The following is a 24,091-nucleotide window of genomic DNA, read 5'->3' on the forward strand; positions in this document are numbered from 1 at the left end:
CCAACATCCGCTAAATCTTTTATGAAAGTTTATAGGTGTACTAAACTTACGTCAAAACAAACAGGCGAGCGAAAATCGTGAGCATGAGGTGAATCTCACACAATTTGTCGACCACTCAAATAAGCTTGCAATAGCTGCAGAGATTCCGAGGATCCTTGTTGCGACGCTGCTGTCTCTCAGAAATTTCCTCCTAGCTTCTTACACCTCGGGAGGGCGGGGCTTCAGCGCTATGGTCAAAATGCTTTGATGGCTACTCCGGGCCTCAAATTGACAAATAATTTTAATATTCGTGATACTGGAGGCAATATGAAGATGATGCAAGTGTTTTTTAAAGGTACAAAACCGCTTTAGTTTCCCCTTAACCAGGCATGTGCGAATAACAAATTTTATGTTTCAAGCGAATAAGAAGCTAATAGTGACTTGGGTCGAATAATTTCGAATCGCATATTGAATACTTGCGGTGCCTTTCTGATACTGCCATTGCGTTCAGCTTCCGCCATCTTGACAGTGTTGATGTCAAGATGGCGGAAGGTAGCTTAGCTTAATGGAAGCTAACCTAAGTTAGCTTCCAGTCGTGTGTAACTAGCTTAGCTAGCTACAAACAAGCTAAGCTACATGCTAACTTAGCTTAGCACTCTTACCTTAGTACACATTTTTCAAAACATTATAGTATTTGAGTGATGGATGAGTGTGAACGAGTATGAATAAAAAGTCATTTTAGATATGATATAAAGACTATCATACCTAAAACACCTAATATCAAGGGGCACACAGTAATCCACTGAAATGAGGTTAGACAAGAGTAATTTTGAGTATGTTTTGTTCACGTTCTCAAGGATGTGCGTAAATTCTGCAGTTGTTAATCGAAGCAACAAATGAAGCTTGTCATTTAGTTCTCCTTGTCAACAGCATTTTTCCTGTAGAGATAGCTTTCTAGTGTACAAACTCAGCATGTGAGCAATGATTATACTTCGTAAAAAAAAATCTAGCTGGTTTCATTTAGGTTATTCTCAAGTATCTGCCTACCCACTGCCAAGGCTCAGTTAATTCTGAGCCCTACATAGATATTGTAAGTAGATGAGAGATTTGTCAGTCCTCTTGCTATACCCAAATATTCGTTTTAAATCTTAGACTAAAGAAATGATGAGCAATGATGCACACTGCTTGACGGAACCTCAATTGTAGAGTAACACAGATTCATGGTAAAAGCCAGTTTTTTGTTTTTTTTTGGCCTTGAGGTAAGCATTTATATTGACCAGGAACATGAACAATCATTACGCTACATTACAATGTTTTCCTGCATTCGTCGCACACGCGCGTGACCTCTTCTTCTCTGGAGGTGTGCCTTCCACTCAATGCACAATCGCAGTGCCTGCGAAATACACACGATCACGGTGTTTTCTCTGTAAGTGTCGCTTCTGCACAGCACACCGGTGCTCGTTAAGAAGCGCACTCAACTGCGCTAACTCGCTGCAATCGCGACTTTGCCAGCACTTAGAAACTGTGCACATCACCGAACGAACGGCACGCGGCCAACTCATCGCGACTCCCAAAGCAACTGATAAGAGCGCTAGAGCGATCTCGACATCACAGGACACAGGACACACACGATTGGTAGGTGAGATGATGACGTTTTATTCTAGTAGGGCCGCGCCAATCACGGGGTGCAGATTAGACCTACCTTCCACTACATTAATGGGACGCTTAGTACCTGGGAATGGTGACTAGAATGACGTCACGTGAGGACTCTGTATAGCCATAGGCTGGGGATGGCAACATGTGCAGCATGTGCTGAGCTGTAAACAGTGTTTAATTTTGGCCATTCGTGTGCAGAGATTAGTCATGAGCTGCCCAAATGTTTGCCGAGGCACTTATTGTCACGAACCCAAGTCAAGTGTTCATGCAGTGCTCGTATGGAATCCATTAACCTCATTCGACCATCATCACCACAGGGTGCTCTCCTAGACACCGTCAGCATAATTACCTCCATGGTCGCATCAGCAAGGTTACAAAAATTGGGAGTGAAGGAAACACTCCCCCTCTAAACTTGAATTCACATCTCGACGCGTGCAAGATACTGAGGTCAAACTAGTGCTGTATGCCTGCGATGAGAGAATCATTCCAACACAATATCAATAATCTACCCCTTCATACCACACTGCAACTAAGTGAAAAAGGAACCATGACACCAACTTATTTAAAAATAAGTTGTGTAAAATACAAAAACACTACAGTTACTAACAAGGATATTATATCTGCAAATAATCAACAGGGAGCTTTGAAGCATTTGAGTGGCCTGACAACAAACTTGCCTTCAAGCCGCCGCTCCAGAGTTCTAGACGACGGCAATGGGAAGCTCCCCTCCAGTAGCAAGTCGTAGCCCAAGCTGCCACATGCAAATCGCATCTGCAGCGACTTCTTCACCGTCTCATTAGACCACTTGGACCCCCTGTTGCCGGATCTCCATAGAGCTGCCAGTTGGTCCGCAGTGAAGAACTTGTGCAAGTGAGACCGGAATGTCGCTTCCCTTGTCTTTTGTAAGGCAGCCTGCCTCACCAAGCGATGATTCTCGTTCTCCAGCTGCTGGATCTTCCGGCTCATCTGAAGAAAGACATCTTCAGTGAGTTTAGGTAAAACGGATGATGGAGAAAGAGGCTGTAGGGTTCGCTCAGAGGTCTTGGCCACTGGTTGCCACAAACACGGTACAAGAACTGGGTGTTGCCCACCTCATGAGATCACTCCAAGCAGTGCAAGAACCATGACACATACCCAGCTGGTGGAGGCCGCCGACACCAAGGTGCCGAGGGCAGCTGCGCTGGCCTGGCCGCGCTGGTTGTCACTGGTCACCTGCAGCGAAGGGCGCGGTGGTATTGCTACACGGGGGTACGCAGGACCCTGGAAGATGCTTACGAAGCACGCCCCGCTGGTGGTGGGGAGCGGCTGCGTTAGCAGGCCGCCCTGCAGGGCCGCTCCAGAGGTCCTGGCTGCTGGTTGCTGCAAACACGGTATGAGAATCGGGTGATTCCCACCTCACAAGATCACTCCAAGCCGTGCAAGAACCACATACCCAGCTGGTGGAGTGTGCCGACACCAAGGTGCCGCGGGTAGCTGAGCTGGCCTGGCCGCGCTGGTTGTCACTGGTCACCTGCGGCGAAGAGCGTGGTGGTATTGCTACACGGGGGTACGCAGGACCCTGGAAGATGCTCACGAAGCACGCCCCGCTGGTGGTGGGGAGCGGCTGCGTGAGCAGGCCGACCTGCAGGGTCGCTCCGGAGGTCCTGGCCGCTGGTTGCTGCAAACACGGTAGGAGAATCCTCGTTTTGCAGAAATATGGGTTCGAGAATAAATGGATTTGTTGCCCTTTCTCTCTTCATGCTGGCCGAGCGGAGAGGGACGAAGGCTTCTTTGTATTTACCTCGGGGTGAAAGATAATCCTCAAGGGGGACAAAAGTGGTTTTGGGGGAGCTCTATCTAAGTCACTGCGACACAATACGCCAACGGGACGCAGTGGACGTGCCTGCGGCCAGGGAACTCTCGTCTTTTAGCCAAGCACTCTCGAACCACTAATTCTGCAAATGGTCCATTGGGTGTTGCCCACCTCACGAGATCACTCCAAGCCATGCAAGAACCATGACAAATACTTAGCTGGTGAGGCTGTCATAACATTACAAGGCAGCTGAGAGTGATGAATGCCTCATGCATTAACTTAATAGAAGCAACAGAATATGAGTTATTGGGTTTTGACTTACATTTCCATGAGGCGGGGTTTTGTGCTGTGTCAGGCTGCAACACTGAATGATGGTGTCTCATGCACTCTTGCACAAGGACCACTCAGATTTAAAAAAAAAAAAAAAAAGGTCTCTGACATGGAACAGAGATGTCAACAGCCTACCAAGTCCACATTATTATAGGTCACCTGTGCCTCTTTCAAATCATATCAGTAAAAACATCTTAACACAAGATAAATTATTGCTTTTAATTCACTCTCATAATCTAGGTAAATACCAAAAGAACAAAAATCTCACTTATCCTCGTTACACGGACTCACTTGACTTTCAGAATGCAGAAACAAGCCCGGAACAGCTGTGGCTTTTAGTCTCCTCCAGCCGTCAGAGCACCTCGTCTGGAACTGGGAGGGCTCGAAGTGGTCCTGCAGCGAATAACGTTTTGGTAGACGTCAAAACTGTGTATTCAGCCGCTCGCGTCACAGTACAGTTATTCCGCTGACGAGAGGCTCACGCTTTCAAAATACGCGATCTTACAAATCCATCATCGTACGACCGCCACAGGCCTGAACCACTCGTCTTTCTGCGGTGAAGCGAAAGCGCACAGGACGCTTCCACGGCAATAGAGAATAGATCACAAAATACACGGTTTCGTCACAGTGCACTCGCGTCCACCGTGCTCGCGTCACATTATTAACAATGAACAATACCTCACCTCGCAAAGGTACGTTCTGTCGGGAGGTTTCCACCCCGCGCCACGCCTGATTCCTGAAAGCCACAGTTTCCGTCTCCTCGGGGATTTCGGCAGCTTGAACAAGTGAATTCCCCTGGAAGCTCTGTTCCGGCACTTCAGAGCACAACAACGACCCATTTTTCAAACAAGACCGGAACGGCGGAACTCCCGCGGCTACACAAACTTTTGTTTACGTTATTTCAACGCACGTGTCCGCGTGCGCATTCGTTTATTCTACCATTAAAGAAGGCTATGACGAAAAGCTCACATGCACCAAGTTTTCAGTCACCGAGCGTTAACTTTTTTAACTCTAGCGACGCTAAAATGAAATTACCGAACCCTGCTTTACTTTTGAGGCTCACGACCACCGCTAGGGGAGGTTTTGCGGCTTGTGATTGGCCACGAGCGGCCTGTCAATCAACTATTCGACCAATAGATTTTCGCCCCATTGATACCAATGAATGGCCAAACTCTCCCAATATACGGCTCTGTAGTAGCGCAATCTAGAACGCCGCCTCTCGGCGACTAGCGGCGAACGCCCGGAGGTTCCAACTCCGGTCAGAAATGCACGGAGAACGTGAGAAAATCGCCGTTTCTTCAGTATTGTGGGAATGTGCGGAATGGCAATCGTTTTTGACATAATAATGGAACATTTTAGAATAATTTGCGATAAGTTTTGTGCCATGCAAGGACGTAACTTTTTTTATAAAATTGCCTGAGCGGCATCATGCAGCAGACGACACGGCGACGTCACACCATTCACGTGACCCGCTCCGGCCAACCCGAAAAGCCCATCTCCGCTGCGAGCAAAAATCGTCTGCTTCAAACGCCATTGCCTTGGAAATTGCCTTCTAAAAATTTGCACACGCATCCGATATTATTAAAACTTTGATTAAGTGTTTAGCGCTTTACTAACTTCACGACAGACTAGTTTTGAAAAGTGTGAACTCGCCGTTCATTTTTTAATCAGCCGTGTTGTGTCGATCTTCATGTATTCTCCCATTGGGCGTGCCGCCTCCTAAAACCCTGAGTACCACGCTACTGTACAAAGCTCGACTCCATTGGCCCTATGGGAAATGTCCAGGGGTTGCGTCTTCGACTGGTGTGTTTAGCGCCTTATCCCGCCCATACATCAAAAGTGGTCCCAATGTGGCAACAAATGACGCGAGTGTCATGCTGGTGCCTGTAGCGATCCTGGCGGTTGACCGTAGAAATGCTGGCAAAAAGCACGAGCGGACGCAACGCGAGTGTCGCTGTCGTCACAGCGTTTCTTTAGGCGTCCCAACTTCCGGCTGTCCTAGTTTCCGTGAACTGTCACAATGGAAAGCGACCTGCAGCAAAACAGGCGTCTGCTATTTTTACCACAACTGTTGAGACGCCGCCAGGGTCGCGACCGGCGACAACATGACATGTTTATGACGTCATCAGGCGGAAATCGAGGGACCACTTTTTTGGCCGCGGTAAACACACCAGTCGGAGACGCGTTCCACGCACCATACCTATGCCTATGCTTCGACTTGATGTGCGTGTGTACTGTGAGTGTGAACGCTGTAAATAGATTATCATCAGACGTATGAGCGAAATCACTGGTTTCTGAGAGCTACACATTCCCTGTCACCCTTCACGTAAGTTAGCCGACCACGGGAAAGCTTTAGTGTGTAGCGGAAACAGCAGAAAGAAGTTAAAGAGCATGTAAACAAGATCGACGATGTTCTGACCAATGAATGGGCCATGTGCTCCATTCCGCGTTCGTGTGAAAACAACCGCTCACCATCAAGTTTAGCTTACGCTGCTTACACTGTGTTTCGCGGTTTTATTCCAGGCGTGATAGTAAGAGACAAAATGAAAACTTGAAACGTATACATATTTTTATTTATTTTCTACCACCTGTACGGCACTTGGCCGTTTTATGAGACGCGAAGTGCCGGGACTCTGATCAGAGGTACCGGAGAGCGGGAGGCGTCCCGTCATCTGAATGACGTTGCGTCTTCAGTCCGGGCCCACCTCGAGGTTGTAGCGCGAGTTCGACTGGAAATTTGACGATTTTTTAGTTTGTTAAATGCTTTTGTTCAAAGAAAGGGGGACGTGTCAAAGTGAAGGTGAGTGACTTCTAACCATTTCGTCGTTTACCCTGAGACTGGGTTTTTTTTTTTGAAGAGCAGAAGTAACAGAAAAAACAGACAGGTCTCAAACTCAGCTACACGTTTATTTCAACAACTTCCTCTTATATAGTTCGTTCTCGTCGTCAACAACCAATCACATACGACTTGTCCTTTGCACCGTGACTTTACAGGTTCCACTCTATCGCAAAAGAAGCGGACACTCCCAACGTTTCCAAGTGAAAAGGTTCTAGCAGAAGATACGCCTCACAAAGACTTCAAGCAACTCTTTTGTGTCCTCACAATAAACAAGACAATAGCCCACAACAACATCCCACTCAAAACTGGTCACCTCCAAAATTGTAGAAAACAGACAATACACACCAGTACACACCACAGGCAATACGCACCAAAAAAGCCTTTCAGGATGACTAAAAAAAAAAAAAAACACTTAAAACTGTAAAAATTGCTTGCAGCGGTTCCCTATTCGGATGGAAGGTTGACTAATGGAATTTCCAAACGATCTAATCCTAATTGTTTCTCTTACCACCCTTTTAACATCGTTGCTTTCCTTAACAACTACATCCGTTCCAGACCAATCCGTTGTGCAGTTTCTACACTCCTCCAGATGCTTAGCCAACTCCGAATTTGCTGCATTATTTTTAACATTCCTTTTGTGTTCTGTTAAACGATCGTTCAAACACCGAGAGGTTACTATATAAGAGGAAGTTGTTGAAATAAACGTGTAGCTGAGTTTGAGACCTGTCTGTTTTTTCTGTTACTTCTGCTCTTCAAAAAAAACCCCAGTCTCAGGGTAAACAACAAAATGGTTGATTTCCACCAGCTAGCCTGTACTTTGACTCTTTTCTCGTGAGTGACTTGTCTGTTTCGGGGGTGGAGGGCGTCCCGGTTGTCTCTCTAAGTGCCTATGTGGGAGAGCTGATGAGACTGCACGCAGCCTTTGTTCAGAGCAAGAGGGAAAAGTGACCGAAGTGTCCTGGGGTCGTAGCAGGGATTGGCTTGGGTTTGAGCCGAGTGAATGGATTGACTTTTTGTGTGCAGAGGCCAACCTTGGGGTAGGCTGTATATAAGAGGTGTCCTAAATAAAGTTTTAGCAGAGTTGGAGATTTTGTCCTTCCGTCACCTTTTTCTTTCTCATTCACGGTTTGGAGTTATCCAGGTTTCTCGCCCCAATATCGGGTAATTCAACAAGATGGTAACTACACACTAGCTTGCCTGTGGTCTCAATAACCTCTCGAGTAATTCGTGGAAACAAGATTTTAAAATCATTAACTGTGTTTGCCTCAAACAAAAGCTAAGTGCTAAAAAGCCATTGTAACTTAAAAAAAAAAATTGTAGTAAAAACCATTTTAAGGGAGGGAAAAAAGCTCTTGGGATGTAAGGATTGTGTCTAGGTGCACTGCAATAGTTGCATGAATTTCTGGATGAGGCAGGCACATAAAGCCTGATGAAATTGACTTGCTCTTTGTATCACGCATTGGACGGCCACTATTGCCGATGGGGCGAGCTTCTCTGTTCTCGGCCAAAATTTTAAAAATTGACACGTACTCCGTTTCCTTTTATGGTGGACTGCAGATGACGCTACGAGCCATCTGAGCCAGTCGAGTGTCACGTGACTTTCGAGAAGGTGCAGCTACATGCGAGGCGCATAGACGTGTGATGTGCTCACAGCCCTAGAGCGATTGGGGTGGCTTGTGTCCGTCGAGGTCTTATCGTAAGATGATACGGAGTATAGTATTGCCTCCTCCTAGAGAAGGTAAAAACGATGCACAAACCGGGAACTATTCAGGGCATAGTTTCTTGTGGGCAACACTGGGCATTTGATAGTCACATCCGGCGAAAATAAGCTGAAGGCGATTCTGAACCGATGGTCATTCTTGTGTGCTCATTTTTTTTTGTGTAGTCTATATAAATTTATTCTAACCAAGGATTTTGGCTGATGACAAACAAGTGCTCACTTTAATTTATTCTCATTTTCAATGTGACTGCTTGTGTTTTCATTTCGGTGCTTTTCAAAACTTCTATTCTCCGTTTCACTTTAAGTGTGAGCGTAACAAAGCTTCAAGAGCGAGCTCCGGGCTTTCAGCATCCGTGCCAAGCGTGTGCACTTGTTCGGTGAGAGCATCGTTAAGGGCAACGTGCTCATGTCCGGGGACGGGTACTTAGACATAAAAGACCAGTTGAGTTTGGGACTCCCATGTGATTATTTCACCCATGCTGCGTCCCAACAGTGTAAATACCGCTTAGAATGGATTCCTCACGTTTATAAGCAATGAAACATGCTAGATTTTTTTGCCACGCAATGGTAATCTCGGAGGAAATTAAAGAAAAATAGCGGCGTTCACCCCCCCTCACCAACTTGCAGCCATAACAAGCGGCCACGTGACCTGGTGCTGATTACATGCCGCTAGTGTTTATCATCGCCACGCACTGGGTTGCCAAAGCACAGGCATACGCCGAGTTCCAGACATTGTTAGGGTTCGGCTGTCGTCGTCATTGCAGCGGTTGGACATGAGCCACTTCACGAATGCCTGTCGAGCTACTGTCATGAGCCCAAAATTGAGTGCTTGTGCAATGCTCGAGTCCAATCTATGAGCTGCACTCAAATGTAGTCACTCAGAGGACCATTCCCGCCACGACCTCCGAGCCATGTTGTCAACTTTTGCGAAGGAGAGGTTGAAATAAAACGCTCGCTCTTATTCATGAAAGTACGCTGCTACGAAGAAGTGTCTTGGTCAGTCGTGTTTCGTGCGATATATACTTGGGTCCCACCAGTGCCAGTAAGCTCGTATAAAGAAAAAAAACATTCCAGCTGGATATTGTTGCATTGCCCCTTTAAGTCTGCCATGATTTCCTTCCAGGAACATGAGTTTCCCGTTCAGTGCCTGGGACTACAGGCACTACTCGCTCCTGCATGCAGAGGAAGAGGCCACCTACTATAACCAGTTTATTCAGCTGATGGAAAAGAAGTGCCTGGGACCTCGGCCTGCTGCAAGAGGTCGCCCGAGGTTTGTGGCTTGCGAATTCATCTCTGGAGAGAACTCTGTCGTGAGTTCATCTCCTTGCCATTTTGTTTTCCTCTTTGCTTTTACGGGAGGGCCAATCACTTCACCGGGACCGGTGTGTGTTGGAGATTGGTTGCCGCATGTTTAGCAGGGTGCCTCTCAACAAAGAAAAGCTAGAACTATCTGGGAAGTTTAGTTCATCTCCTCGAGTGGGGATTGGCAGAAAATTTGACTGGAAAACAGCCAGCTAGGTTTGCGAGAATATGTAAAAGAATGCGACATCACTGTGGACCATTTTCATTACATCCATTCAAGAGCCTTCAATATAACCTATGTTGAGTGTTGACAGGGCTGTCCAAATGCTATTTACCTTAAAGAAGTAGAGCAGACTGTTGTTCTTTCACTGTCACAAACTTCCGCACAAATGTCAGATTCACTAAGTTCGACAAGCCGTGCTGTTTTTTTGGTGGGACACCATGTTAGAGAACTGGGGAAGTAGTTGGTCACACTGCAGTGCCTAGATTGCATCTTTGACTGGCGCGTTTAGCATGTAGTCCCAAAATGGCAACAAATTATCTCGCAGGAGCCGACGCTTTATGCCGTCTGATGTTTTCCATTACCAATCCTAGCGATTGGTCATCGAAGTCCCAGTAAAAGAGGCGAGCAAAATCGAACGATCGCTGTCATCGTAGTGTCCCAACCTGTTTTGTTAAAGTTGCCGCGAACTGTTAAGCTCGAGTGCGACCTGCGGCAGAATGGTCATCTGCAGGGTCCATCTCTGCTTTCGTGCCTCTGTCAGGATAGCGGCAGACGACAGCATGACACCTCTGCAACATCGTCAGGTGGAAATGGAGGGACCATGATCGAAGACGCGATGAACACAGCAGTCGCAGTCGCATTTCAGGCCCCGTAGTCGTGCCAAGCAACGGGCATCTCTAAAACCTGCGTGCGAACCTCTTCGTCTGCAGGGGTTCACCGGGCAGGCAGTCCCCGGAAAAGGGCCCCCGCTTCTCGAGCCTGAGCCGTCAGGAGCACCTGTTGTACCTGCGTCTGCTGCAAATGTACCAGCACAGGGTTGTTGGCGAACCCACTGCCTTGGAGCAGGAGGAGATTGCCTGCCTAGCTGTGAGTGCCTTGCGACCATGTCGCCACGCTCGTTGCGGCTTGCGAAGTCTGCTGGGTAAGGCCGGGCTGGAGCCACTGAGCAAGATATGCTTCGGAGTACCTCAGCCATCTTTGGTGCTTCAGACTGAGACTAAGCAAAAATAGAAAGGAATGGGACATACACACACGTTCTTTCAAACTTAGCAATTGATTTATTTCACAAACACTCTTTTTTGTTCTCATCAATGCAAACGGCGAAGAGGCATCACTGTGTAGGAAAGGCGGGTATGTGAAATAAATAGTTTACCAAGTTTGAGATGGTGTGTACGTCTATGTGTGAGTGTGTGCGTTTTTTTCCGATTCTTTTATTTTTGTCACTTCTCGGCTCGAAGCATGGAAGTCACTCACCTGCTCGTCGGCATTTTCACACTTTCGTCGTCGGCCATCTTGTCGCTCAAACTCTTAATTTTCCAGCTATCCAAAGCTTTATCCCAAAGCATGTGAAACAGTTTTTCGTCCTCTAGAAATGTTAAAACAGTCTGTGACGGGGAAAAATGATGTCGCCCAAGCTCCGTGACACTCTGTCCAAAGCTCCAAAAGTTAAATTTTCTAACCGATGAGGCGCGTTCATTTGCAGCAATCATGCGACCGACTAGCGACGTGCAACAAGTTACCATCGACGTCCACACTGCGGGCAATAGGCGGGTCGCTTCTCGGAAGCTCTTAGGAGCCGCTGTAGATTCCATCCTTCCCACCACAGCTTAGGTTCACGCTCCGCTGCTTTCTTGTGTTCGTTGTCGCACTGCTACAGATGCTTCGTTTTTGGCCATACGAGAAAGACTCGTTATATTGACCTACATTCTTTGGAACTGTGCAATGCGAGCACAATTGCTACACCTCCGTGCGCTCACTCAAGCTTCCGTGGTACAGTAGTTCAGCTAAAAGTGGCACGAATTTGCTGCAGGGCCGAGTCCTTTTTCAGGCGCTCGTTTAAATTAGGGTGCCGCTTGGTATAAAGAAATCTGAGGCGCCGCTGATTGGCTCTGCAGCACGGCAGCTTGGCGACCTGTCTGAAAAATCGGTCTCGAAGCGACTGCTCTGAACGGGTCACTTTTGCGACAACAGACTGTCATGCGGCCACCCCAACTCTCGCCTTAACTATCACCGATTGTGCCGGCTCTGCTCTTCGCAGAAAAATGGCGGCAACTACGAGACAATCGGGCGGTGCAGTGTCAATATTCTAGCTTTTCAGTGGCTCTAAGGCCAGGCATACAATGCTTTTCAGAGTCTATGTTGTTTCTCTTTTCCCAAGTTGCACCTACTTCTCAAGTTCAGGCACAGTTCAGGCGTAGATTTCATTTTGCATATTTTTATTATTCTATTTTTCTTAGATAATTACATATGTAAGGCAATTTATCCGAGAAAGCAACACTGTCTCGAAGGACACCGCTAAACGCAGTAGATGCCTGGCGAGGCTCAGAATACCCTCACTTGTGACAATCATCACGTTCAGACTTCATGTTTCTGGGCTGACTACACGTTTATACGCATGTTCCTAGGTTAGGTGGCACACACTACCACCCGTTACGAAGGGCTTAGCCACTACCATCCATTGATCCGTCCATCCATCCATCTCTGCGCAGGATTTGCACAAGCGGGTTGTCGAAGAGCAGAAGGAGTTTGCGGCCTCGTTCAGAGACCTGCCTGACGTCCGGGAGAGCTACAGCATCATCCATTCGGAAGCGCTGCGCTTTGCCAAGGTGCCATTCCAATGTCTTTACACTCTTGATTTTTGGGGAGCATTGTCCAAAGGCATTTGGAGGTTCTGTCTTACTTTCATGCACTAATTATGTTATGAGCTGCAGCTACGAGCAGTCTGTTCAGTGTCAGACCCTCAGAATAAGCTGGCAAAACTCCCAAGTTTTCGAATTTGCCCGGGAGCGATCACGCGGGCCCGTGCTGTGTGTGCAGGAGTGTCTGCGCCAAGACTTGGAGCGCCTGCTGCACTACCCGAGCCACTTCGAGCCACACTCTGAGCTACCCCTGGACTGCCTGAACGAGAGCCTACCCCGACTCCTCGCGACGCCCCTGCAGTTGGTAGGGGGAGTGGAACGACCATGTCCCAAACCCTTCTCATGTGCGCAGTAGCACTGAACGACATATTTAAAAAAAAATTGGTTGCCTGCTTGGCATTCCTTGAAAGCATTCCAAGTGTGCAACATTCGTAGGTCGTCTTCACCCTCCTGCTTTTGTGGAGACAGCAAGGGCTTGTTGCGGGAGATCGAGCGAATTGCACACAAACCCGTTGCGTGACGAGTTCCTATACTTTGGCGTGTTGTAGCCAAACGTATGCACCCAGCAAGATGTCTGCATTTTTCTTTTGTTTTCCCATCACTCTTTTTTACTTTCTTTCGGGACCATTGATGTCGGTGCTTACGATTCATCACATTCTTCCCCTGTCTTTGCCCCCCGTTGCTGTCACCGACTGCCGACACCACCGTATAAACACAGTGCCGAAGGAGACGAACGGCCATCTTTGGTCAAGGTAGTGATGTCCTCTTCCCATCGTCCCTAGGGTCGTTGTCCGGTCCTGATGCGTCCTGCACTAGACGAAGACTGCTCCGTGGAGATTGACTACGGGCAGCTGGCCCGAAGGTTCCTGTGCAAGGATACAAAAGAAGCCGGCGTGCACCCAAGCATCGGGGTGAGTTAAACTGGAAGGAATGGTTTGGGGCTTTCTTCAAAAGTTCTCCTTCCCAATTTTCTTGCTTTTTTTTTTGTTGTTAAGTTTGACTTTTTGAAAAGCATTTCTTTTAGGTGTCTGAATAGGACATGTACCTCACAAAATGAACTTTCCTCGAAAAAAATTAAAGAAAAACAAACTTTGGTGCAGTATTTTTGTTGCAGGACCCAACTGAGCACTTTGGAAACATGCACCTTCTACTTCGGGGTCAACGTCTAGAAATAGGTTTGGAATTCTCATGAAGCCTTGTCCACGTAGGGCATATTCTCAATAAATGAATGCGCGTTTTAGTGAAGTTGGTATTATGAGCTAAGTGGCGCAAACTTCCGTCCTGTTGCAAAAGTTGTTATATTTATTGATTCATGTATCTCCGATGCCCATTGCTTCTGCGCAATGGGCATCAAAGGTACATGGATCAATAAATATGAAACTGCAGCCTGTCTACGGAAGCTGCAGTGGTGTGCCACTCTGCAGCTTCTACTGAAGTCAAACGCCTTTATAACAAAGCTCTTGGGACTGCTGTATTTTTGGTAGTAGTAGAGGTAACTTCTTTGTAGTAGTTGAGCAGGAAAAATCAATCGTGCAAAACCGAGTTTGTACTTTTGCATATTGACATGCCTGCGTGACATGTGACATTGCAGAAAATTAAAAACAAACTTTTCGTATCGGTGCAGGAATATCAGTGGAGGAAGAAAAGATTACCTAGGTTCTCTTGGTTGATACAGGACATGTGATGCTAGCTTATCAACTATGCTTTCTAGAGATCCCCGAGCTCATGGGCTTGAGCTCGTCATTTTACTTTCTCGCATATTCATTATTTAGCAGATATTCACACCCTACAGTAATCCCTCATTATAAGAAAATCACATTTTTCGAATTATCGCTTTTATCGAAGTTCCACGTGGCCCCGACCAAAGTGCACACATTTTTAACCGGATTATTCTATGTGCATCGGTGGGCTACCACCCTTATTACGAAGGCCGCAGCGCCGAAAGCATGCAAGCCTACACAGGGGTTCATGGAGACCCTTGCGTCCTGTCAAGCTGGAAAACGGCAAACAAGAAAACGGAGTAAACAAGTGACAAAGGGCAGAGCGCGCAGAGCGCCGCTTCCGATGCCGATGTGCCGACGCGGGCAGCGGCACAGCAGGAGCAGCGTCCACGTTAAAACGCTACTCACGGCGCCCGCGGCCAGCGCTGCCCAACTCTTGTTGGAATCGGGTCGAGGGAGCGATGGAGGTCGGAGGAGATCATCCCTTTGGGAGCCCCTAACGTGTGCACCTGCGGAGTACTACACGCACATGCATCTTATGGGAGATTAAGAGCATTTACCAAAGGTCGCTTAGATCTGCGAGGTTGGGAAAAGTGGTGAGCCCAAGTCCGAAAGTGCCAAAGAATTTAACATTTCGGCATCGGCCGTTCGACACTGTCCACCGTTTTGCAGAACAAGCAAGGTAGTGGACAGGTTCGAGAAGATCCTCATGCAAGAGAAAGCACGCTCGCGACCCGAAGGTGAAAGATCACCAACTGCTTTGTGACCGCCAGATTTTCTTTCGCGAGCATGCTTGCCGAGCCGGCGCATGATTATCTGAGCTGCAACAATCTCTACAGGAGTGTTTGAAAACATGTTGGCAAAGCCACCTAGGATAACTTTGATTCGTTCGCGCTTGTCAATGCGGATGTTACCATTGTTGCTCCTGCCACGGATGCTGTGATAGTAGACCTTGTGTGCGGCCAGGGTAAACACGAAGCGACATTGGAGAGGCACCTTGGGAAACGCCGTCGACTGCGGAGATGCGAAACATTCTACGCCTGCTTTGAAACAAAGTTAAGTGCAGTGGCGGTGGCAGTGTTCTTGCAGTGCCCGGAGCAGTTCGAGAACTGATGCCCGGATAAAATTATCAGCAAACTTTGCTTAATTATTTTTTTTTACGGTGAAGCTGCCGCGTGTCGTGTTCATGACCAAGGTTTGTTTGATTAAATATACGGTCAGAGTATTCTTCAGTGTTCCCATCCGCCTCGAAGGCTGCTGGCACTGTTTATTTGGATTTATCGCGTTTATAAAATTACCGCTTATATCGAATTTTTTCGCTGTCCTGCTGACTTTGTTATTATGAGGGATTACTGTACTGAATAAATGATCAACAAATAAAATACAAATTGAATATCTTATTCACATTCTAGATGTGATATTTATTTCATTAAAAGATGCCCCAATATATTTAATATCAATTATGAGCATAAATACTGTATCAAATATTGACAGAAGCCAGGCATTTTCATGAGGGAGAGCATGAAGTTTTATACGATGATGCTTAAATACCCTGTGGGGGTGTGGTGGTGCTGCCAATGATGCCAATGGTGCTGTAGGTTGCCGGAGCACTAGCCAGCACTCATAAATCTCCCTTCCTTTAAAAGAGAGGGTGAAATAAAGTTAAAAGTGCTGCTTGTAATGTTCGTCGTACCAAAGCTGCTGGGGTGGCTCTCATACACACGTTGATCGTCGGACAGGAATATTCATTAATCTAGACAACTGCCCTGTATGCACGGGTCTGTCTGTAATGACGCTGCTCGACGAAGGTACTGGAGCATCAGTTCCTTTATGTTCGGGTGCACGGTCAGTGGACAGTGATGTGTGTACTGCATAATGGGCTTCAAAGTGATTATTCAAAGCGAGACAAAGGTGGATCCGGTTTTGTCTCGGCTCGTTTCCACCTTTGGTACTGACCTGAATTCTCTGATGTAACTCTTGCTGGCGGTTCCACATGCGATCTGGTCCCGAATCATTGGCTATAGTCGGTGACAGGTCAAGAATGAAGTGGAAGTTTCTTTCACCTCTTCCCACTTTAGCAGAGCGAATGCTGGAGTGGAGGTGACCTCTTCTTCAGCGTTTTACTTCAGCTGCACGTCGCGTCAGAATTGTTAGAACGACTCATTGTCTATCTGCAGGCGGGTTCTGAAGACGCATCTCTCTCAGGTTTCATTCTTCATCGGCTTGCAGTACTTCTTAAACCTGGCAATGACTTGAGTGTACATTACTTTCTCTTCAAGCTGGAAGGTGCTGTAAACCTCTTGAGCCTCTTCCCCCGTGACACGAAGGAGCAGCGCCACCTTCTGCAGGTCCTTTTATTTCGTAACGGGTTCTGTTGCCGTCATGAACACATCTAGTCGTTGCCCAAAGCAACGCTGATTTTTGACAACATTACCCGTCAGCTGGAGTTCCACATACCATATTCCACTTCTGACACCATGTGCGGAATGATGACAGGAGCCAGGGAGTTAGATCAGAGAAAGAGCATGAAGTTATTGTTGAAAACATATTTATTATAATCAACATGCCTGGCTTGGCAGCCTCACTTGGAGCGGAGGGTGGGAGAAGAGGGAGAGTTAGGTGGGATGATGGTTAAATAAGGGGGAGGGAGAGGGGAGAGTGAAGCGGGGTGACGATGCTTAAATAAGCCTCTCAATCCCGGAAGATAGGAGAAATGCAACGAGAGATGGTTCCTTTGCATCACTGAGCACTGGGGTGCTTGGTCTTGTTGATTCAATGTACGTAGTTGGCCGGAGTTCGGGCGGCAGTGTCGCACGTGCTCCCACGCATTCTCGCGAGGCCCCGGCACAGTCCCACAATAAGTGAAAAGCTTTTTGTGAAATGTTGCCTCGTGAGGATGCGATGGCACTGCCAATGGTGCTATAGGTTGCCAGAGCACTTGCCGCATTGTCACAAATACGAAACTGCACACCAAATTTCGCAAGTATGAATGGCTGGTCATTGCGTGACATCACATCAGGAATGGTAACACTGACCTCTCTGACAATTGCTGGATCGCGCTTCCCTGCTCCACTGTAGCTCCACGAATGCGGCCACTGGACAGCCATCTTTTGCCATCAAGAAATCAGTGGGGTGCAAGTTGAGGAGGCTGGGCGGCAGTGTGCTGGGAGACACGTTTTCTGCTTGTTCGTTGTCATTTGCCGAAAAAGATTTTTTAAAACCTTGTGTGAACGGTCGTTGTTGCCTTTGAGAACTCATGGAAACGAAAAAAATTTCTTTGGTGTATGACGGCGAACGAGCAGAAAATGTTTCTTCCAGCACGCTGCCGCTCAGCCTCCGCAACATCTGCAATGTGTCTGCGGCTTTCACCCGGCTGATTTCTTGGTGGCCCAAGATGGTCGTCCGGTGGCCGCATTTGTGTAGAGGGGAAGCGCGATCCAGCAATTGTCATAGAGATCAGTGGATGGTAGTGTCAGAGTTGCGGGCTTTCGCTTGCTACCAGTTTTGATCAACATGGTCGACCGTGCGCACAAAATTCATACCATATTTAGTCAAATATAAGGCGGTCACGATTACAAAATGAGGGGGCAGTTGAAGGACCCAAGAAAAAGTAAAAAAATCGCCATATTGCTATAGTGAGCTTCCTATATAGGGCGAGGTATGACTTTGAGACTACGGATTTTGGAAAAAAACCTCGCCTTATATTCAAATAAATACGGTAGTTGAAGCTTCCCCTCAATACCATAAATATTGTCTTTTTTAGAACAAAGTTACTTTACTGAGACAGCAGTTTGAATGCATTTTTCTCCATTCCACTTTTCGGCATAAATTTCACTTTAGGAAAACTTGTTTTCCTTTTACACAATTGAGAATTATTCTTAGGTGGTTTTTTGGGACAGAATTTTGTGAGGAACGGGCCTGGCTGGTTAGTTTTTTTACTTTTACATTCTGTCATACTAAAAAAAACACATTTGTAAAAAAGCAGAGATAAAAAAACATTTTAATCTTCTTATGGAGTTATACTTATGAAAAACAATGCAGTATTGCAAAATAACTAGCTGGGTATGTGCTATGGGTATTCCTATGACTATATCACACATAGAAATCTGAAATTTTTATTTTATTTTAAGACAATAGTTTTCCTAAGCAAACACACTGACTTCCATATTGTAACATACGTAACGAGTTTCAGAATTGACACACCGTAAAATACCGGGCAAGCGCCCACTCCAAATCGAGAGATAATAATCACGAAAAAATTTGACATATCAATGTACCATGCATATTTTCTCAGATCTAACAAATTTTGGAATGGGTGCTTAGTGTGGAATGGGGGGGTAGATGCGCGGTATTCTGCCGTAGGACAATGAAATTTGGCAGTGATGGTCTTGCTGCTTTTATAAACTTCCACTGCAAACTTGATTGAAATCAAGCATGCGGTACAGAAGTTGACTTTTCTGGGTAGTGTCCCTCCTTAATGCTTACACTATTAATCGGATCAGTTATTTTGTTTAATTTTATGGCCTCAAGGGCATCCAAAGTCACTGTGTGAGGGGGGATTCAAAGCAGATCATACACGGATCAACTCATTATATATTATGTAGGATTATGCTGAGCCAACAACATGGAAATAGGAACTAGCACAAGCATGGGCTCTGTGTCGGTCTGTCATCAGCTCTACTTCGTTTCCCCTCAAGTCTGGATGCAGCTGACACTATGAGTTGATGGGACCAATCGTACAGCGTCAAAGTGCACCAACATGGTGTTCGTCACATTTTTCTACATGTTATCTCATCGCTGAACCAATCATGTACAGGGAAGACCCAGTGACTTGCACTTTTGAAACTGTTTGATTGGTCCCATGAGCTTGTAGCATTGCCTGCATCCAAATAAAAGATGAAGCAGAGTATAGCTTCACTTTTTTTGCACTCCTTTCAGTAATCGGAGGTTTACAAAATTTGTTTCGAATTGTTGGGTGCATATCAGCCTGGGGGGATTGAGTTTTGGTTTGATTCGGGGCCTACGTGTGCTTTGGCCTCCTCAGCCGCTGAGCGAAGACAGTGTGGGCTTCCGCCTTGCTCTTGAGCATCGGGCCAATGTGCTGCTGGAGTTGGAGACAATGGTGGTGCTGCTGAACAATCATGGGCCCGAGTTTGACAGCCCCTGGGAGCTTCCACTCCGTGTCAAACAAGGTGCGGCACATCTTCAGTCTTTGCTCTCATCCCGAGGTGGAGGCTTCATTCAGCAAGCAGTAACCATGCTGTCACTTGTTGCAAGAAAAAGAAACAATATCATTGTCAAAAACAAATTGGCAGCTGTGTCTCATTCTCTTGACCAAACTGTCATAGGTAGATTGCAGAGAATGGGAAACAGTGGGTTTTTATTGGCAGTCTGATTAACACAAAACATCATGTGACCTGACATGAAGCATGGTCACATAGTGTCAAGTGATGTCACAGTGTCATGTGACCTGACATCATGTGTCTTCACACTACACATAAAGGGACGCTCAATGTTACTAAATCCAATAGCATTCTTGACACTTTGATGCCATGTGACTCCACAGCCTCATTCCATGAGTCGCATGATGGGACACGCATGTCAAGGACTAACACAAAATCTATGTTAGCTTCCATTTAAACACATTTCTGAAAAAAAAAAATTTTTCTTTGGTGAAGAAGGAAGACCAGCGCAGCTGTAGTATGTTGGGAATGAAGTAATGGCCGCCCGCAAGTCGGCAAGCCAGAGTGGAAAGGCTAGAAAGGTTGCCACGATCTATGAGCGATGACGGCAAGAAGACAACTGGCAAACACAACACTTCGGACTGCTACCGCCGTCTATGAGCAGTGGCGGCAACGAGATTGTTGTGTCGACAACGAGATTGTTGTGTCGACATTTGTTTGGTACCAGACACAATCTAGGAGAACCTAGCCCCTAATAGCTCTGCTGTAAAAATGTAGTGTATTTTTCGCTTACAATGTGTGAAGAAACAAAATCGATACCTGTAACACGGTCGCGCAATGCGGGTGGAATGGTGCCGCCACATAGCTGAAGACAGGTGCGACGTAGATAATTCTCATAGCCGTCGTGAATGTTACTGACGACTGCCACCAGTGCTTGGCGATCCTTGAAGTAAGTGGATAGGCATGGTGGAAGTTCATAAAACCATCCAACATTACGTGTAGCAACCAGATTTCAACTTGCTTTGACCCAAGCCTTGTCCGATGTCGATTCTAATCTGTATTTCCTATCGTAGTGTTGTATTGGAACGTGACCACGTTGTGCTATCATTGTTCATACTCTGTTGAATTGTGCCGCTCCTATTGTATTCCTTCCAAGAAATAATAGTATTGTTAAAAAAAATATACTGCCAAAGTGGGATTTTGCGTAACACAAGCAATGTTTGAAAACAAGTCTTTCAAGCAGACGACTGGAAGGCTCTTCTTTTGTCGCGTCGTTAGTGGTGGGATACCTCTCTATCTCCCCGCACTGCGCAACCGACGAGAAAACTCGACTTTCCTGCCCTCGCGCCAAGGGCGGAGAAAATTGTTTTACCATTGCACAGGGGTGGCCGGGCTGACCCAGCCTAAAAGCCGCAAACAAAACCACGAAACTTCCAAGAGCCGGGGGGGGGGGGGGGGGGGTAGGGGGGGGGGACTTGTCCAGAGCAGTAAGCGAAACTCGAATTACTTTCGATCTATCCGACAAACAAACACAAGACTGCCGAACCTCAACATGTCTTTCGATTTAAAAAGCGTTTCATTTTTCTTTTGGGGGAAGTGCTCGTGTGAACAGGAGGGAGGCGGGGGAGTGTGTGCGTGTGTGTGTGTGTGGGGGGGCTAGGGGAGGGAGCCGCGAGCCGCACTTTAACACGCGAAAAGCCGCATGCGGCTCGCGAGCCGCAGCTTGGCCACCCCTGCCATTGCAGCATGACAACAGCTCACAAGGTCGAAATTTCTGCAAAGTGTCGCTTGTAAAGCTATCGTTTTAAAAACAACAGAACCCCTGTTTTTTTTTTGTGGGGATATATATATATATATTGCTATATGTTGGTTGCGCTCAAATAATGGAGTGAAAGTAACAAGGCAAGTGTAATGTAGTGTGGCCCAAATGTCTCGTACCATAAAATAAGCTGGGAACTACTCATTAGAGCGACTGAACTGTGTGCAAAAGCTTGTGGGCCACCAATCATTTGAGGATACGACCTGGGTTATTTAGGCTTGAGATTTGATCAACTTGGGCCTGTATTGGTGCATTGCCAGCTTTATAAGGGTGTGCTGGTCCACATTGAAAGCACGACGAGGTGCTTTCGGGGACCGTTCACATGTGGACAACAATATGCAGATGCCGAAAGCGGTCACAACGTGGCCTGCCTGGACGCTGCCATTCCCTCGGCTGCATTCTCCAAACGACGTAAAAATCAGCTCTGCTACGACTTTGCAGCGCGCATCTGCATGACCTGCCCCAGCTCTACCATATCCAAGGTATGCAAAAATGTTTCAAAAGCCGGGCGAACTCACCATTAAAAACGTTTACTCAAGCTTAACATAACACAGACATAAACAAAAATACAGACATTTTGCCACACATACAGGTGGCATCTTTTGTATCTACTGATGCAAATGCATTGCAATGCAAATATCATTTCCATCAGTACATATACTATCGATGATACCATTTTTATATGTAAGTGGCAAAACATCTGTAATTTTGTTGACGTCTCTGTTATGTTAGGCTGGAGCGAGCATTCAAGGTATGCCCATAACTAGTGTCAGGCACGTAGCCAGGAGGGGGGGCATTGGGCTTGGGCCCCCCCTGAAATCTTCCATTTTCGCTGGGACCTCCTCTCCCCCCCTCCCCCTCATGCAGCATTTTTTCATGGCCGGGCCCCCCCTTGAAACAAAATCATGGCTATGTGCCTGACTGGTGTCATGAAAATATGGTGCTCAGAATAATTTAGTAGTAGTTCTGAATAATACAGTATTTGATAATTGCTTCCAGGCCATTTAATTTGATTGTATTGGAGAGTCACAGTTGTGTGTGTGTAGGGGGGTTCTATACATGTAAGAAATGTTCCCCCAGGCTTTGACTGCAAAATCCAAAGAAATAAAGAATTTGCGTAATGGCCGCACCCATATCTGCAGCCCGCAGAATGTGCATTTGTCATGCTCTAGCACCTGCCATTGTAGCAAGGTGTGTAGTTGGATGATGTGGTAGATAACTACAAGGACATATGCAAGACACACACAAACACAATGCTGGCTATTGACTAGTTTTCTTTCACATGAAAATAGGTTGACATAAAAGAAGAATTATGTTACAATTGTGTTACAGTGCTGCTACTGTGATAATTATAATAATATAACCTTTATTTCGACCCAGGAGGATTGAGGTGTGTCAGTGTTACAATGTTGCTAGACATCTCTGTGACAGTCATGCACCTGGGACGCCCAAATGGCGGTTTTTCCCAGCGTTCAGTTGACGAGCAAAAGGATGCAAAGATTTTTCTTCTGTTATTTTATGGATGTTTTCAAATCATTTTCCTGTGAAACACTAAATTTCCAAGGACAGCATAGTTTTAAGAGCATGTGTGGACAAACGTTTGTACTTTACGGCGGATGCCAACGTCAGTCCAGTTTTTACCACAGAGCTCTTAAGGGCTAGTTTCCCCAGTTTCGTGTCCATCACCAAATAAATGTTGACACAAAACTCTGGACAGCTACTGCCATTTATGAGCGACAGCGGCAACCAGACAATCGGCTTGCCGGTTGTCTTGTTGCCGTTGTCGCTCATAGATGGCGGCAACCTCTCCAGCCTTTCCACTCTGGTTTTCACCAGAGTGGAAAGGCTGAATTTCTCTAAGCGTCGTCCTAGAGGTTGTCCTCGAGATCATCCTGCACGTCGTCCTTGAGGTCATCCGAGAGTTTGTCCTCGAGGTCGTCCTCGAAGTCGTCCTTGAGGTCGTCCTTGAGGTAATCCTAAACGTCATCCCTGAGGTCGTCCCAGGCATTGTCCTTGACGTCGTCCTAGATGTCGTCCCTAAGGTCGTCCTCAACGTCATCCTCGAGGTTGTCCTAGAAGTCGTCCTCAAGTTCGTCCTAGACATTGTCCTAGATGTCGTTCTCTAGACGTCGTCCTTGAGGTCGTCCAAGAAGTCGTCCTTGAGGTCATCCCACCATAGTACAGCTTCGCTGGTCTTCCTTCTTCACCAGAGTGGAAAGGCTGAAAGTTTTTTTTTTATTGTCTTCCAGCTAAATATGTTTTACAGTGATAGCTGCTATGGGCTTTTCCCACCACTGGAAACGACGCCCGTTGTTGTAGTTGGTGATGTAGGACGTCCGCCGTCGGTGTCTTAAAGTCCTTGAACAAGATCGCCCACTGCCTGCGGGAATCAAACCTGGGTTTGCTGCTTGCAAAGCAAAGACATTACCACCGAGCTACGCCACGGCGTTAATAACCTGCTCTTTTCTTTGGGTTATTGTAAATTTCGTTTACCCTTATGCTGAGACTACAGCTGAAGGTTCAAGTTCGAGTTAGCCTGAGCTCCTTGCTTGGATACGTGCCTTTCTAGCGCGAGCGCTCGTTCTGCGGAAGAATGTTTAAAAGTGACAATCTCGTGCTCTTGTGCTTGTGGCATTAACTGCAGTCTGAGCTTAAGGGTGAACAGAGCATAGTATGCGACGCCCACTGCACGTGCTCTCTGGAAGAAGAAATAGCCGATAACCAAATGCCGTCGTAGCACTGTCAATGACAGGAACTTGTGCCGGGAGACGCGCTTTCACCCGCTGAGGAACAAAAAGAAACAAAAGCGTTTGGAAGAAAATGGTCGGAGGTTTATTTTTTGTTCCGAATGCTTTTGTTCACACACCCCACAGTGCGTGAATGAGACG

General features: G+C 46.7%; 1 protein-coding gene across 1 annotated transcript in view; it reads left to right on the top strand.

The window, feature by feature from the left end:
* The first annotated feature begins 5,884 nt into the window (after positions 1-5,884).
* LOC8023418 (little elongation complex subunit 2) overlaps positions 5,885-24,091 on the top strand; it is a 38,723-nt gene continuing 20,516 nt past the window's right edge. The window contains exons 1-8 of the mRNA XM_040220567.2: positions 5,885-6,083; positions 9,440-9,586; positions 10,552-10,708; positions 12,331-12,447; positions 12,659-12,784; positions 13,263-13,391; positions 19,246-19,393; positions 21,546-21,685. Coding sequence (XP_040076501.1) covers positions 9,444-9,586; positions 10,552-10,708; positions 12,331-12,447; positions 12,659-12,784; positions 13,263-13,391; positions 19,246-19,393; positions 21,546-21,685 — 960 coding nt within the window. The 5' untranslated portion in view covers positions 5,885-6,083; positions 9,440-9,443. The remainder of the gene's footprint in view (positions 6,084-9,439; positions 9,587-10,551; positions 10,709-12,330; positions 12,448-12,658; positions 12,785-13,262; positions 13,392-19,245; positions 19,394-21,545; positions 21,686-24,091) is intronic.

Source organism: Ixodes scapularis, unplaced genomic scaffold (assembly GCF_016920785.2).
Source record: "Ixodes scapularis isolate PalLabHiFi unplaced genomic scaffold, ASM1692078v2 ptg001458l_1__unscaffolded, whole genome shotgun sequence".
In the NCBI taxonomy this organism is placed as follows: Eukaryota; Metazoa; Arthropoda; class Arachnida; order Ixodida; family Ixodidae; genus Ixodes; species Ixodes scapularis.